A 16385-nucleotide genomic window follows, 5' to 3' on the forward strand; every position below is an offset into this window, starting at 1 on the left:
GGCAGGAGAAGGATCCAGAGGTCGCTGGATCCGTCTTCACATCCACAAAACAACTGCCCCGCCTTCCTAGAATTTTGTTCCGGTCACAAAACTGTGTCAGTACTTTCTATATTCTGTATGTACAGTCCAGGTACTTTTAAGTACTACCCCAAAACGAGGCTCCTTATTAAAACAAAATGGGAAGACAGAGACCCAGGCGCCGGGGAAGTGAAGCAGGAGTGAATCCGAAAGGTCTGACAGTCAAAGCGTGGAAAGCACCTCGCGAGAAGGCGGTCCAGCCGAGCGCCAACATGCGATTGCCATCATTACTGTGGTGGGGAAAAGCGGGCCTGACTCCGAACCTTGCTAGTGGCGGGGCAAGGGAAGGGAGTCCTGCGCGCCTGCTGGGGAGCAAGGGACCAAGCGGGGAAGGCGGGCGGTGGGAGCCACCTAGAAAGGGAGGGGAGGCATCTCGCCAAGCCTAGCGCTGGGTAGATAATCCGGGGCGGAGCTCTGATAGCGCTTATCGCACCCCGTGTTCCACTCCAGGCCTGCCGTCTGGGCCTGCCCGAACTGAGCGCCAAGTATCCGCCGCACGCACGAGTCCTCCTGACTGAAGACAGCGCTCTGCACCACGCCTGAGACCCACCGTGTTAGGGGACATCTCCGCATGAGGACGCATTCCGGGACCAGGGGCCCACAGAGCGTGCGAGCAGAGCGTGGGGCCTGCCCTCCAACCAACCCGGGCCCCCTCCTCTGGCCCGCACCCACCTGCACCCACCGGGCCTGCCAGTCGCCACCTTTCTTCCCGCGTCTGCAGCGAGACCAAGCTTCGGAGCATGCGTAGCGGGCAGACCCAGGCTGTCCGCGCTTCCGGTCGACAGTCGCGCTTCACTGTCAGCGCATTCGAGCAATCAGAGGATGTGTTAATTTCACGGAATCCCGCCCCCTACGGGGGACTATGGCAACCGGAGGCCAATCAGGCGGCGTGTTGTTGCCGCGGAGCCCCGCCCCCGACAGGGGCGCTGGGTGACGGGCGAGGGTCATGGGGTGTAAACGCTTTTGAGCTCCGGAGCCTCGGAGGGCCGCGGCATCCCCTTGCCCCGCGGCCGCGAGCAGCGCGCCCGGCCCCGCACTCGTCGGCCCGCCCAGCGTCAGGCGGCGGCGCGGCCCATGCGACTGGGGGCGGAGGCCGGAGCGGGCGCGGGCTGGGCGTCTCAGGTGCGGCTGGCGGCCGGGAGAGGTGAGGGGGCGGCGGCGCGGCCCGGCCCGGCCCGGTGATTGGCCGCCGGCTGAGGGCTGCGGGGCGGCCTGGAGGCGTCCCGGGCGGGGAGCAGCCAGCGGAGCATTCCGCGAGCGGCGCCGGCAAGATGCTGCTGTCCCTGGTGCTCCACATGTACTCGATGCGCTGCGTGCTGCCGGCCGCCGTGCTCCTGGGCACTGCCCCCACCTACGTGCTGGCCTGGGGGGCCTGGCGGCTGCTGTCCGCCTTCCTGCCCTCCCGCTGCTACCAGGCGGTGGACGACCGGCTCTACTGCATCTATCAGAGCATGGTGCTCTTCTTCTTCGAGAACTACACCGGCGTGCAGGTGAGGGGCGCGGCCCGCCCTCCGCGCGCGTCTGCCGCGCCCGGCTCCGGGCTCTCCACCCGGGTCTCCGCCGGGAACCTTCCAGCCCGCGCCCCGCCCCCCACCCCAGGGTACTTTTGGATCGTTCCGCTCTGCCTGGCAGATCCGGCCCCAAGAACACGTGCCCTCGCCCTATCCTCCCATTGCCGCGGGAGGGTTCACGTTCTTAGGTAGGGTTTGGTCTGACACCTCCTTGCAGGTACCCCAAGGTCTCCAGGGAGCTGTGGTTATGTTGCTCTGAGGCCACAAGTGGGATCAGCCGCCCCCTTCTCCGCATCTTTTACTGTCTGTCTCCGTGCTGAGCTAAGTAGGTGCAGATGAGCACTTAAGTAGGGCAAGCAGTTGACAAGTTTTTTGGCGTCTGGTCTAAGAAGATTGGCAATGTTTGAAGTCAAAAGGGCGCTTTTAAAAATCGGAGACCTTCTCTTGAAACCGATGAATGTTGCTTTTTGGACAATAATTACAACTCTGTTTTGCATTCTTCCCCAGTATAAGTGAAAGCTGGACGAGGAAATTAATACGTTTGTTACTGTAGAAGCCTTACGGTAGATAAAATTCTTGCCAATTTAAACTGGGCTCAAATGTGTGACTGATGTTTTTGTCTGATGACTTTCTGTTACTTTTTCTGTAGAGACTGGATCTGTGGATTAAGTTTGTATAAAAAAATGTAGAAGGTCCCCTTAATTTTAGTTATTTGAATTTTACAAAAATAACGTTTGCAGATTTTCCTTTTATTTCCCAATTTGAATAAAAGAGCTTGATTCTTGGATATTCCTTATATCCAATTAGTCCTTTTTTTCCTCCCCTTTTCTTAGTCGGGCTTGGGTTGAAGGGAATGGGATGGCATTGGTTTTGTCTTTTTGCCTTTTTTTTCCCTCAAGCAGCTGTTTTCACCCTGTTGTCAACCAGCTACTATTTTCAGTTTGCAGTTGCACTGCTGTGGATCCCTGATGACTCTGAGTTTGCCCCAGTTGGAGGTTGTTTGGGGGAAGGGAAGTAGGAGAAGCCAGGGCCTACATTTAAAACCAGTATCTGTAAGTGCTTCCTAGAAAAGAAAGGACGCTCTTTCAGATCATGGTTTCCTGTTAATTGGCTTAAAAAAAAATGGTCTTCATTTAAAATTTTCACAAATTCAGACCAATCATTTGCCTCCCTTTGCTCTTCACCATATTTGTCTAAATGTATGGTTTTGTCATGATTAAAGAGTTAATTTTACATCAGATGATAGCTGACCTGGGCTAGGGTACAAACAGAACATAGGACAAAGTCAGTTACCTTTTAGAAAAAGAATACTGCCTGTGGTGGGTTATTTCATTTTTGTTCAAAGAATATAGCATGTTCCATGCAATATAATGGATAATATACCAGTGTGTTTAGCAAGTTTCTTATTTTAAAAATGATTATAAAATTCCAGTGTTTCTAAATTGTATGTCTTATACCCTGTTCAGTGTAGACCTCCAGTTTAATTTTTGAGTTCTCAGCACTTCGTTTTTTAAAAAATTTAATCTGTTGATCCTCAGTGGGCAATCAGTTCTAGAATTCCTAACAAACTTTAAGGAGCACACATTAAATAAAACTTTGAACTGTACTCAAGGGCCATTAGATATCCTTTTATAGATGCATGAATGACAATATCCAGGATAATAAAGGAAAGGAAATGTATTTATAAGGACATTCTATCACCTAATTTTTAGTATTACTTACTAGTTTTCATCAGTGACTGTCATTGTAAAGATTTGATTAACATTTTAGTTTTTCTTATTTTGCTAGGGGACTTTCTTTTTTTCCCCTTGAATTGTTTTTCACCTCTAGTTTGCAAAGAACAGAGATGATCCTCATCTCTGTTCTGAATATAAGAATGTTGATTCATTTCTGAAGAAGTGTTAGTAATTTTAAGTTTTTGGATGAAAGGAAGTTCGCCATTAAATTATATAAATTGTAGAAGTATATTTAAATTGGAATTTTTTCCACCCCCTCTCATCAGGCAACCACCAGTCTGATCTCTGTGTTCATGGGTTTCTTTTTTGTTTGTTTCATTTTTTAGATAACACATAAAGTGAAACCGGATGGTATTTGTCTGTCTGACTTATTTCGCTTAGCATAATACCCTCTGCGTCCATCCATGTTGTCCCCAATGCCAAGATCATTCCTTTCTCTGTCTCAGTGATATTCCTCTGTGTGTGTGTGTGTGTGTGTAGCACATCTTCTTCATTTATCAGTGGACACATAGGTTGCTTCTGTATCTCAGCTATTGGGAACAATGCTGCAATAAACATAGGGGTATATGTATATTTTTTTGATTAGTGTTTTTGTTTTCTTTGAGTAAATACCCAATAGTGGAGTTACTGGATCAGGTAGTATTTCTATTTTTAATTTTTTGAGGAACCTCCACCGTTGCTACGCCAATTTACGTTTCCACCAGCAGTGCACGAGGGTTCCCTTTTCCCCACATCCTTGCTAAATGTCTTTCTGATACTAGCCATTCTGTCAGGTGTAAGGTGATAACTTATGATTTTGATTTGCATTTGCCTGTTGATTAGTGATGTTGAGCATAAGTTAGAATTATTTTAAATGGAATTTTTAATGCTTTTTAATTCTAAATTTAAAAAAAGAACTGGATGGAAGTAGTTGCTTTGGAAGCTGTTAAAAGTTAATGTATTTTTTTCCTAAATGTCAGAATTCCTTTCTCATTATTAAAAAAAAAAAAAAGTTCTGCTTTTTTCCCTCCTTCCAATGGGATGAACTAAAAACTGATCATTGATGTTTGCAGAACAAAAAGATCTAGTGATATAATACATGCCTCCTCATTAACATCTAATAAGTATTTTAGTCAGATTTTTTTTTCTGCTTAAATCCTTTTCTAACATTTGGAATTTACTTTAAAATGTATTTTACATTACAGGCCCTATCTTCTAATTTGCAGTTCCTCAAATGCTAACATGATAGAACAACAAAATGTGGACTTTGAGATAAGATGAATTTAATTTTTCAACTGACCTACTTCAAATATAAAGTAGTCCAAAAAACACCAGAAACAAGATGACAGAATTTAAGCCTAAAATTTTGATTTTTTAAAAAATGTGTTCAGTTAGAATACTCTTAACTTCTCTAATTCATACTTTTTTAATTGAAACATTGTTTCAAGTTCTTCCAGAACAACCAAGGCATTCATATCTGGAGACCATTTATAACTGGTTCTTTTTGTAGAACTGTTTCATCAAACATAGGCCTAGACTTTTAGTTAAATTTGTGTCTTGTAGCTAAAGGCAGCTAAACTATTTGAATAAAACATGTTTATTTAGAATGGGAAAAGGGACCTTGCAAGCCCACCTCCTTTTTACCACATCTGGATTCTGTCTGCATTTCTGCTGAAAGGTTGCCCAGAGTCATCTTAAGTATCAGTAGTCCTAAAGAGAATATGAATACTTTGTATCCTTAATTTCCTTTTCCTCTGCTAATTTATCATCCATGTGAAGACCTTAAAAGACCTGAGAGGACTTCCTTCAGTTTAGCTGTGGCCTGACAGAGCCGGTCAGATTCCATTGTGCTTCTGCCTCTGTGTTTTTAAGAATGACACCAGCCTTTCATAGGGGAAATTAAACGTTTCCCAAATCAAATAGGATTCCAGTCTAACACATTTTGAGTCTGGATAGGGAATAGACTTATAAGAAAATCTTAGAGGGGCGCCTGGGTGGCTCAGTAGGTTAAAGCCTCCGCCTTCAGCTCGGGTCATGATCCCAGAGTCCTGGGATCGAGCCCCGCATTGGGCTCTCTGCTTAGCGGGGAGCCTGCTTCCTCCTCTCTCTCTGCCTGCTTGTGATTTCTATCTGTCAAATAAATAAATAAAATCTTTAAAAAAAAAATCTTAGAGAACTGTAATTAGAACCTTTCTATAAATAAAAATTTTTGTACTTTCTATAAATAAAAATCCCTGATTGAGCAAGCAAGTTTTTTGTTTTGGTTGCATTGGTCTAAGATTCCTTTTAATGTCTTATTTTTCTATTTTAAATCACAGATGCAATAAAACATTCATGCACTGCCAAAATATTTTGAGAAAGTTAAAGTTCCCTCTGCCTACACACACCTTTCCCAGGTATGCAACAATTTGGTGTGTAACTTTAGATTCCTTCTAAGAGTTTTTAAATAAACGTAAATTGTGGGAAGACTTCTGCAATTAATTAACTTCTCGGGAGGGTTTTATAGTCGCACCCAGTATGTCTGTAACCTGCGGGGACACCTCTAATACTCTTCTGATGAGGATAGGAGAATATCAATCTACAGGCATAATTTACTTTCCCTCTTCATGAATTTGTCTGAATTTGTCAAGCCAAATGAACTGACAGCTGACTCTTCCTAAATGGACTAGAAATTGATTTTTCCTGGGACGCCTGGATGGATCAGTCGTTAAGCGTCTGCCTGCTGCTGCCTGCGGCTCGGGGCATGATCCCAGGGTCCTGGGATTGGTCCCACATTGCATTGGGCTCCCTGCTCAGCGGGAAGCCTGTTTCTCCCTCTCATACTCTCCCTGCTTGTGTTCCCTCTCTCGCTGTGCTTCTCTCTGTCAAATAAATAAAATCTGAAAAAAAAGAGAAATTGATTTTTCCTTTAATATTTTCTTGTTTTCTTATGGTTTCTCAAACACAGGTTGATAATGTAACCCAAAACTAAGTAGTAAGTTCTAAGGAATCCCCCAAAACTACTCTTTATTCCTTCATTCGTGCAGTGTCGGAGTGTGTACCTTGTTCCAGATCCTTAGCTGGATGCTGTGGGACATAGTGAGGAGAACTGTGGGCAAGATCCCTGGCCTTTTGGAGCTCACCTTCTAGTGAGAGACAAATGATAACAAGAAAACTAAAATGTACTGTGCTCTGTGAGATTGTTAGATTAGTGGTTGAGAAAGTGTGCCCACACCGGTGACATTTGTACTGAGCTCTGAAAGGGGGCCAATCGGAGCATTTGTAGTAAACCAGGCGAGGGATGGTGGTCAGAGTTGTGGACAGAATGGACATGGAGAGAATGTAAAGACTCCCAGATTTATTTTCGAAGTAGCTGATAGGGCTTTGTGACTGGCTGTGGAAGAGAAAGGAGAGGGAGGGGTCTGTAACAAACCTGGGGTTGACTGTGTCAGTTGTGTTCTAGCATGTCAGTTGCGTCACTGTCACAAGGTAGGCGCTGTTCTTCCCATTTTACCGATGAGAACGGAGGCACCAGTAGTTCACATCTGTAGTAGTTAAGGCAGGATTCAGTACAAGGCGCTCTGGCTTCAGGATCCATTTTCCGAAGATGCTTTGCTTGATGGTGTGGTGATTGAAATGAGATCCCTGCTCTCAGTTTATTCGTGTTAGGAAAAATATGGACAAACAATTCCAGTAGAGGATAATACTGAAATCGGAGTGTTTGTTAGCTTTGTGATACAAAGATAAAATAACTTCACCTGGATTCTTCAAGAAGGCTGTATCAATTTTTCTGAGTTGCTTTGAATCTTTACTTCAAACGGGAGAAAGTATCATGGTGTGTTTAGGAAAAAGAGGCCCTCACTGGACAACTGAATGAAAATGAAGACAAGTAGTGTGGCCTTCAAAGCTGTCTAAATTTTGCTCTGGGCAGTTTTTCTGTTTATTGGTTTCACTGTAGCCCACCTGCTGCTTCCTCCCCAGCCCCCCCAAATCACCAGTGTCTTTTCAAGCATGTGCCTGTGGACTACTGCTCTCTGTATACTTTCTTCTAGCTGAAGCCTCAGCTTTCCCTCACCCCCTCTCGGTGTATCACATATGAATTAACATATGAAATATTAACATTAACATTAGCGTCTTAATGTTTGTATTATCCCTTCTACAAGTTTGTAAACTTGTGGAGATGGCAATAAAGGGGACAGTATCTTAATTTTTCCCTTTTAACAAAAGGGCAGAGTACAGAGAATACTGGTCTGAGTTTTTGTGGAAATGTAGATGAATCTCACTTTTAACAGGAGTGGGTTCTTGAATGAGCTTACTGGTTGATAGGTTTTGATTTAATAGGAACTACAGGTCTAGTGAGTCTAATTGTATTTTTTACTTAAATAGATAAAAGGGAAAGAAACATGAACTGCACACTTAGAAGTAAAACTGTGAAAGAATAAGGTCAGAGACCTTATAAAGGAGGCAGTTCTGCAACAGCCAGCAATATAGAGAAACCTTTGTTTGCTTGTCCATAAAAACCTGTACTTTTTGCTACTTTTGAACCTATGCAGTTCTCTAAGGCTTATTTTGTTTCCTCTTTCTGTATGGGAACTAGCATTGGAAATCCCAAATAAGCAAGTGTTGTCTGAGTATTTTAGAGGACTGTATGCTTCTGGAAGTGAAAGTGGTATTTGGAAGACAGCTTTATTTTGCCTGGTCTCCAGGTGGAATTCAGGAAGAAGAAGAAATCAGGGGTGATACCTGGAGCATCACCTAAAATGCTAATCATATTCTAGGCATTCATGTTTTATTTTTAAACTTAATTTAATTTTTTAAAACAATTTTATTTGAAAAAGAGCATGAGCATCGGGGAGGAGGCAGCAGGAGGAGGAGATGCAGACTCTGTGCTGAGCAGGGAGCCCGACTCGGGGCTTGATCCCAGGACCCCAAGATCATGAACCAAGCCCAAGGCAGACGCTTAACCGACTGAGCCATCCAGGCTCTCCCTGGGCACTCGTGGTTTAGAATGAGAAAATAATCTGTACTCTCAACACACAGTTTAGCAGTGTAGAAAGAAGTCAGCTTAAAGAAAGCGTGTATGAGGTAAGTTACAAAAGAAAGGAATCAAGAGCCGTGGGAAAACCAGAGCTCTGCAGCTGAATCCCAGCGCTTGCCACACTGCAGGGAGCTTGTGCGGCTCAGTGGAGGACTTGGGGACAGCAGGGCCCACGGAGCGAAAGGCCGCTGCTCTTTGTGTCCCGTGTATTGCTTTGTTCCCTGTCTTCGTTTGCCTTTCTGGAGGAATATTTTTTGTGTCTATTTAATTTTTTCTTATGAGTTTCTTATCTCCTTAGTGTTCAGACTGGAAAAAAAAAATCACATAAGCTTCTAATAAATGGGAAGTTTCCTCATTCAAAGTTCGTATTTGGAATTTTTGCAGAGAATACTTTTGTAACGTTCGAAGGAGTTTTGGATCTTGGTGTGAGAAACCTGGGCGTAATTCCTAGCTCTCTGACAGAGTATGTGTCAGCTTGAGTAAGTCAGCTTCCCAGCTCAGTATTCTCCTCCTTCAGTGAATACTTAGTCATGCCGTCTGGAAGACTGAATGAGGTAGTGTGCGGAGCTGCCCTCAGTGACCGGCATGTCATAGGTGCTCAGCAAAACACCCTGTAGGGTAAGGACTGTGCCAAGGGACATGCATGAAGAATGTGTAAGAAAGCCTTGTGGTTTGTAAGGTTCCTTTTAAATGTTGCATGGTCCTTATAGCATACTGCTTATTAGACAAATGACTACATTTCTACTTTAATCAGAGGGCATTGTAATTTTCCTATTCGGTGAAGTGTTTGAGATTGGGCAGAAAAAGACCATCATGTTTGTATGTGTTACAGTAGACACCTTATGCTGGTTAACTTGTGATATATTTCATTAGCATAAAAATGCATTTAAAAATTCATTGCAAATGATTATAAATATCATAGAGTATAAATTATATATGTAATCGTATTAAAACAATTTATAGTTGCATTTTTGTGTATCACAGATATTTTTCCCCTCATATCCATTAATCACATAGCATAGTTGTGAATACAAAATTTCAATTTATTGGACAATAATAATAACAACAGCTAACTTTTGGGGGATGGTTACTATGTTCAGGGTATTGTATGAAGTAGCTTACCTGGTCTCATTAATTAGGAGTAGTTGCCATTAGGACATTCATTTTACATGTAAAGAAATAGATGTGGAGACGTAAGGGACTTTGCTCAATTTCACACAATTAGTAAGGTGATGGACTAGGATTCAGATCCAAGTCTTGAATACTTTAACCCGTGTTCTTAGTGAATTATTATGTTGCAGTGTAGAGGAAGAAAAACTTTTCCTCTACTCTTAGGTTCGTAGCTGAGATCTGCAAATTGAACTGGCAAACGTCAGATTAACAGCAGAAAAGACACACATTTTACTGATGTTAATATTTTTACTTGCATTGGTGCCTCACAGAAAATAAGTGAAAATGAAAAGAAGCGAATAGACTCAGCTTGAGGGGTTTATATGTCATTTTAACAAGGGCAGTAACTCAACATGACAGAGAAAGGGCCTTTGGCCATTAGGGCTGGTAAATTGTGGGCAGGTCACTAGGGAATGGGTGAGAGAGAAGCGGTTTAGTAACGTTTGCCATGCGGACTCATCTTGTGCTATCTCTGTTTTTTTCTGGCATTCTAGAAGGGAACACCTTTAGGAATGGGTATTAACATCACCCTTACAAAGGGAAGCTTAGGACTCAGGCAGAAGGGGGGTGCAGAGGGGTCTTCCTCTGTTTGCTGCTTCTCACTTGTCTTCACCTCAAATATCCTTATGCCATGTGGCATATTTTGGGGTAGCATATTCAAGTCACCCTGAACAGAGTCTAGATCTAAGGGCAGTGAAAAAGTTTTTTAAAAAATATTTCATTTTGCATACTGAAAGAAAATGGATATTATTGAGATAAAGAATCTGCCCCCCCCCCCCACAAAAAAATGCTGTCCACTTATGTCCTGGTGGGATTATTAGATACTCTGCTGTGTTAAACACATGGTCACTATAGCTTCCATTTTACTCCCTTTTTTCAGGATACAAAAGAGTTTTTAGGTTGTTTACATATCATGGGAGAAAATTTAAAAATAATACAAAGATACGGTCACAGTGAGGTGAAAGAAGTCCGCCTCTGCATCCAGGCCACCTTCTGAGAGCCGATTTGTGCAAGTTAAACACGTTTGTTTGACTAAAGCAGAATAGTAACTAGAGGATCAGTTGCAATGAAGATAATTTATTCAAAGAGCATTTTTATTGTCCCCTTCTGAATTAATAAAATGAAAAGGAAAAATTGTTCTTTTTTCTATAGGGACTTTCTTTTTTTTTTTCCACAAGATTTTATTTATTTATTTGAGAGAGTGCGCGCACAAGCAGGGGAGCAGGCTCTCTGCGCGGTGGGGCTTGATCTCAGGATCCTGGGATCATGACCTGGGCCGAAGGCAGACACCTAACTGACTGAGCCACCCAGGCACCCCTCTGTAGAGACTTTAGATGACCTTTTAAAAAATGGATAAGCTAAAATTAAACAATTATGATTAACCTAAAATTAAAGAATTGGGAAGAAGAAAAAAAGCCATGTTTTTCATGTGCCTTGTTTGAAGGAACAAATTATCGGCAGAAGACCTGATTAATGTGATTCAAAATATATGTACTAGAAGATTCACAGAATGCCTTAAAAAGTCATTGGTGCATTTAAAGTGTTTTACTTACGTTTATTCCAAAACCTTTTACTGCTGAAAACGAGATCTAGCCTTCTCTACTTGTGAAAAGTAAAAGTGCAACTTAATAATTCAGTAAACTTGTGCTGAAAGCCATCTGAGTGCCAGGCTCGGGGGGTAGAAAAATGAAGACCGTGCCACGGAAGAGCTTATGAGCCACCCACACATGACTTGCAGATAAATACGCACAACATATGGTTGATGCTCCCATAGGAGTGTGAATGGGTTTGTTCCAGGGCAAAATGGGAGTGTGTGTGTGTGTGTGTGTGTGTGTGTGTGTGTTTAAAGCCGGCCTCTGGGTTAGAAGGCCGGAACGCTTCAGAGAAGAGGTGAATGCGTGCTGAGGAGTGGATTTAAGATGATTACACTGAGACAGCGCTGGTAGGCTTATAGGTCATCATATAAAGGTGAGGGAAGAAGACTGTCCCCTGCCCAGTGGTCCTTCTAGCGGGACCTAGAATCAGATTGCCATGAGACAGACTAATGGGAGATAACCAAATTTAATGGTGTATGTATGAGGACTCCACACCCACATGAGATTCCAAAGATAATCAATGGGAAGCTTACCTGAGCTAAGGGGAGGGGGGTTAGGATACAACAAGGAGAAGGCCATTAGCAGGAAGGTGAGAGGAGGTGCCTTATGGTGTAGATAAGTTTCTTAGGTAAAGGGGAGTCTGGTTAGAGCTCCGTTCTTGGAACAGGCTCTCCTTTTCAACGCAGATGTAGGCCTTTGAGAGCCAGGCAGATAGCTTTTCCTGCATCTGCTGGGTTTTGATTACTTTTAACTTAATCTTTATGCCAAAGTGGACTGTCTAGGGGCAGCCTGCCCTTGGTCCCTGTATAATCATTTAATAATTAATATGTTAATATGTATAGGTATTTTGTAAGTTCTTAGAACTCTAATTTAGAAACTGTGGCTATCTAATTAACCATGTATTTGTTAATAACGTAGTAATAGCTGTTAAGTATTTTGAGAATCTGCATTCTTAAAGAATAAAAATTTTTTGTTTTCCTCCTTGTTAGTAAATTTAAAAACAAACCTTCCACTTAAATGAATGAAAGAAATTTGACAATTTTAAATTAGAATGAAATGCTTTTTCTGTGAAACCTTGGAAATAAACCAAGTGAAGAACTTAAAACTGCATATATTGATACCTAAAATTCTAATTATGCATTCCTTTCTTTGGTTTGTCAACATTATTCAGAATACTTAATAAAGATTTTCAACTATTACAGTAAGATTTATAGTTCATAATTTCATTTACTTTGCTTTTAGATCTTTTCAGGTTTTAATTACGAAGGGCTCCTCTTTTCTCACTTACTTCTGATGAATCCCAACCAATTTATAGTGGCAAATGAAAAAAATTTAAATAGGCAATCAGTCCACATATTCACTTTAAGATAACTAAATTATGTTTTGTGAGGGCCTTACCCTCTTTTTTTCCTATCTTCTTGCATTTTATTTGGAAATGCCTTTTATTTCAGTGAGATACTATGCATATTGAAGAATAATTTTTTTAAAAAGTTGGAAGGATGCATGTGTATATTTTCCCTTCAGTAGCTATGAATTAGTTTTTTTTTTTTTTCCTTCAGAGTGATCTAGCAGTAGAACTATGTTTTCGCCATCTGTTTTGCCCAATTAGGTTCACTATTGATTTTCTGTAGATACCGTTGAGGCCACTTTTAGGCAGCAGGTTTCAGCAGTGGAAATGTGAGCAAGGGAAAAGGGCCCACAGGGACCACTGAGCTGGATGCAAACAGGCTCATTAAGCGACCCACCTGGAAATGGCTATAGGCCTCACCTGCCAAAGGGCTGCTTACAACCAGGCACAGTTACCAAAAAAGGAAGAATTCCATATGTTCCTGTACCTATTACTACAGTCCCTCACCTCTGCCTAGACAGACAGTCTCTCCTTGGCCATCGTGCCTGCTCCTGTTCTCACAGTGTATTCAAGAAACTTCTGTCTCCTGTGCTCTGCCTTGGGTGATTTTTTTCACAACCTGTGCTGCTGGCCCCAGAGTCAGAACATGCCAGAATTACCACAATCAAACTTAAAAAAAAAAAAAAAGCCTTTTAATCTACCTTCAAAGACTTCAGCCCGACAGTCTTTCAAGCTCAGAGTAAGAAAGGAAAGGGAGACCCTTTTGTTAGATGGTTCAGGTGCTGGCTTCAGCTTGGGGGCAGGCAGGTCTCCAAAGAGTGGTAATCAGGTTGAATCAACTAAACCGAAATCCTTAAATGTGAATATCCCATCCAGGGACCTTAAGCCAAAAAACAGAAGGTCAATTGGCTGCAGTATTGTCAACGCAGTGCGTCATACCCAGTGCTCTCGAAGCTGCTGTATTGGCAAGAGAATGGGGATCGTTCACGAGCAAGAACTCCCCTTTTAACCCTGCAGAGATCAAACTGTTGGTTTAAGATTTTATTTTGTTTTGTGGCACTGATAGACTTTATTAATAAAAAAAAATCGAGCAAATATCTAAACACATATTGCACGTGTGTAGCAAGGTATAGTTTTCTGGGAAAGAATAGAAACTTCAGTCTGAGTCCCTGACCTCCACAGTGTTATGTCCTCTAGTTCCACTTTTCTACAGAGATGCTGAGTTAATGTCATTTTCTTTCTTCTGTTGTGAAGATGTTAATGAAGAGTGTTGTGACCAAAAGATCTGTATGGACATCTAACAACATAGATCTAAAAACCCTTAGTTAATTTATAATCTTTCATAATCCATGATGACAAGATAAGCAAAAATGCCCTGACTTAAAAAAAAAAACACCACTGTTAGCAGTCCTTTCCTTTAAAGTCTTTAAAAATATACTTTTAATTTCTTTATATAATTTGTGTGAAATATTTAAGACATACCGAACTACATACAGACTCATAATGAACACCTGTATACCCACCATCTAGTCTAAGGAATAAAACATGACTGCTAGAGCTGAAACCGCCATGTGCCACTACCATGTCGCCTCTCTCCCCCGTCCCAGTCCTGGAAGTCACCTGTATCCTGAACTTTGTCTGTCCGTCTGTCTTTCTTTCTTTCTGATTTTATTTATTTTTTTAAGTAAGCTCTATGCCCAACATGGGGCTGGAACCCATGACCCTGAGATCAAGTCACACACCACCTGCTGAGCCAGCCAGGCACCCCAGTGAAGTTTCTCTGTTCTTTACAGAGATACAGAGAGTCCTAATCATGAGCCATGTTTCCCTGTTACTTACAAAATAATCTTCAATTTGATATTTGAAAGACTTTTTCCACTGGTCCAGATTTCCCTGGGGTCCCTTTGCTCTTCCTGACCAACTCTGCATGCAGCCGTGGTTTTACTGTGAAATTGCAGTGGGGGGCAGGGGGGTGGAGTCCATAGGCCTTACACTACCACTCCATTTCTTTGTCCACATTTTCATGAACATCCTTCATCTCATCTGCTGAAACCACACCTAATGGATGCTGCTTCTGTTCTGTGGCCGACAGTTCTCGAATATAAAATGTGTCCTATTTTCATAATGTTAGTGTTATGTCTTACTGCAGTTACTGTATTACATGGCTGTCTGTTCCACTATAGGCTTTTTAAAGGAAGATGTATCTTACAGAAAAAGCTTCAGATATTGTGAGCAGTCAGTAAATAAATGCTTGTTGTCTTTTTCTCATGGGGGTATTGATCCTGTGTTTCACTTTATAATCATTTACTTGCCCTGCACTTAACTACTTAATAAACGTGTCATTTATGGTCTCTGCTGCTTCTAAGAGAAGTCTAATTTTTGTTAATCATGGATGGAAATAGTCATGACATTTTCATTTGCCAGTCCTATTTTGTTACAGTAGTGCGTGTTTTGAAATATTAATGTTTCTTTTTGTTTTATCTTTTAGATATTGCTATATGGAGATTTGCCAAAAAATAAAGAAAATATAATATATTTAGCAAATCATCAAAGCACAGGTTTGTATTTCATTTCCATGAAATTTAGGTCTTCTACAAAAAGTAGATGGGCATTCAAAGTAATATATTTATTTACATGAAAAAATTTTTTGGTTATTGTTAAAGCATGAATTTTCAATGAAGATATTATATTGTGACCTTGTATTCTTGTGATTTTACTTTTTTGGAAAGTCAGTCATAGGAAAACTATGAATTTTCCCAAATTTGCCTTCTTCCCTCTGATGGGTATAAATGAGCCATTTTCTTTCATTTATTTTGTTTCTTTGAATAGTTCTTTGAATAAATTATGCATTCTTCCTTTTGTAAGTTCTGTTTCTGGAAGTAAAATTGGATCTAAGTGTATACACATTTTACATTTTTGATTGGTAAGCAGAAAGGTTGTGCTAGTAAGTCACTTACTACCACTTCCCTAAAGACAGTACTAATTTCTAATGTCTGCTGTTCCTTTTGCCTCATCAAATGTTTTGGTTTAATTACAGGTTGCTGTTTTGTCAGAAGACTCAGAAGAGTCTGGTCTTCAATTATAGTGCAGTATATATTTTAAAGTACCTTTTCAAAAAACTTTTTATTTTGAAATAATTGTAGATTCTCAGGAATTTGCAAAAGCAGTATATGGAGTCCCATGACCTGTTAGTCAGTTTTCTCCCAATGATGACATGTTATATAGCTGTTGTATGTACAGTATCAAAGCCCAAGAAATTGGCATTGGTTAAGGTACTTTTTAGTCATATGAATAATTCAGTCCAAAGAAAATCCCACTTCACATTTTTTTCAAGCCTATAACTGCTTTTGATGTACCCTTCCTAAATTCCATTTTTATTACTTTAAGAAATATAGTACCCAGAAGTTCAAAGCTAAAAACAACCTGAATGGATTATAGGATAATGGAAATGTCACTTAAGCCTATGGCTATTCTTTATCTTCCTCCTGTCACCTGTGTTTCTTTATGATTTTGTTGCTTTTATTACTGCCTGTACTATGGATAAGGTAAAAGCAAGTAAAAAGTTGAAATGTATTTTTCTCAGTTAAGCTTATTAATGATTACATTCAGTTTTATGGGACAAGAGTTGATTCTATGAAGGGTTGATAGGAATTTTGATGTATCTGTGTATCTCCCTGACTTTATGAATGTGACTGGCTTGGACAGTATAATTACACTTGACTTTAGCAGAGCACGCAGCCTGATTGGGTCAGGGTCCGCTTGCAGCACTGGCCTATAGAGCGGCCTTACTCTTCCTATATTCCGTTTCTGCAGACACACTGGGTCTTTACTACTAACGAGTCCTGCTGCTGCAGTCTTGTTGCCGATGGCATGTTTCTACCAGGCTTCTGATACCCAGATATGAAGGATTTATAGGCCCAGGGTAGGGAGTGGCTCAGGACAACCCAAATT

The 16385-nt window shown here is 41.4% G+C and overlaps 1 protein-coding gene across 1 annotated transcript in view; it reads left to right on the top strand.

Annotated features, from left to right (window-relative positions):
- The first annotated feature begins 1230 nt into the window (after positions 1-1230).
- AGPAT5 (1-acylglycerol-3-phosphate O-acyltransferase 5) overlaps positions 1231-16385 on the top strand; it is a 50642-nt gene continuing 35487 nt past the window's right edge. Inside the window, exons 1-2 of the mRNA XM_032869821.1 lie at positions 1231-1568; positions 14923-14992. Of these exons, the coding sequence (XP_032725712.1) occupies positions 1350-1568; positions 14923-14992 (289 nt within the window). The 5' untranslated portion in view covers positions 1231-1349. The remainder of the gene's footprint in view (positions 1569-14922; positions 14993-16385) is intronic.

This window comes from Lontra canadensis, unplaced genomic scaffold (genome assembly GCF_010015895.1).
Source record: "Lontra canadensis isolate GAN:19392208 unplaced genomic scaffold, GSC_riverotter_1.0 scaffold39, whole genome shotgun sequence".
Lineage (NCBI taxonomy): Eukaryota > Metazoa > Chordata > Mammalia > Carnivora > Mustelidae > Lontra > Lontra canadensis.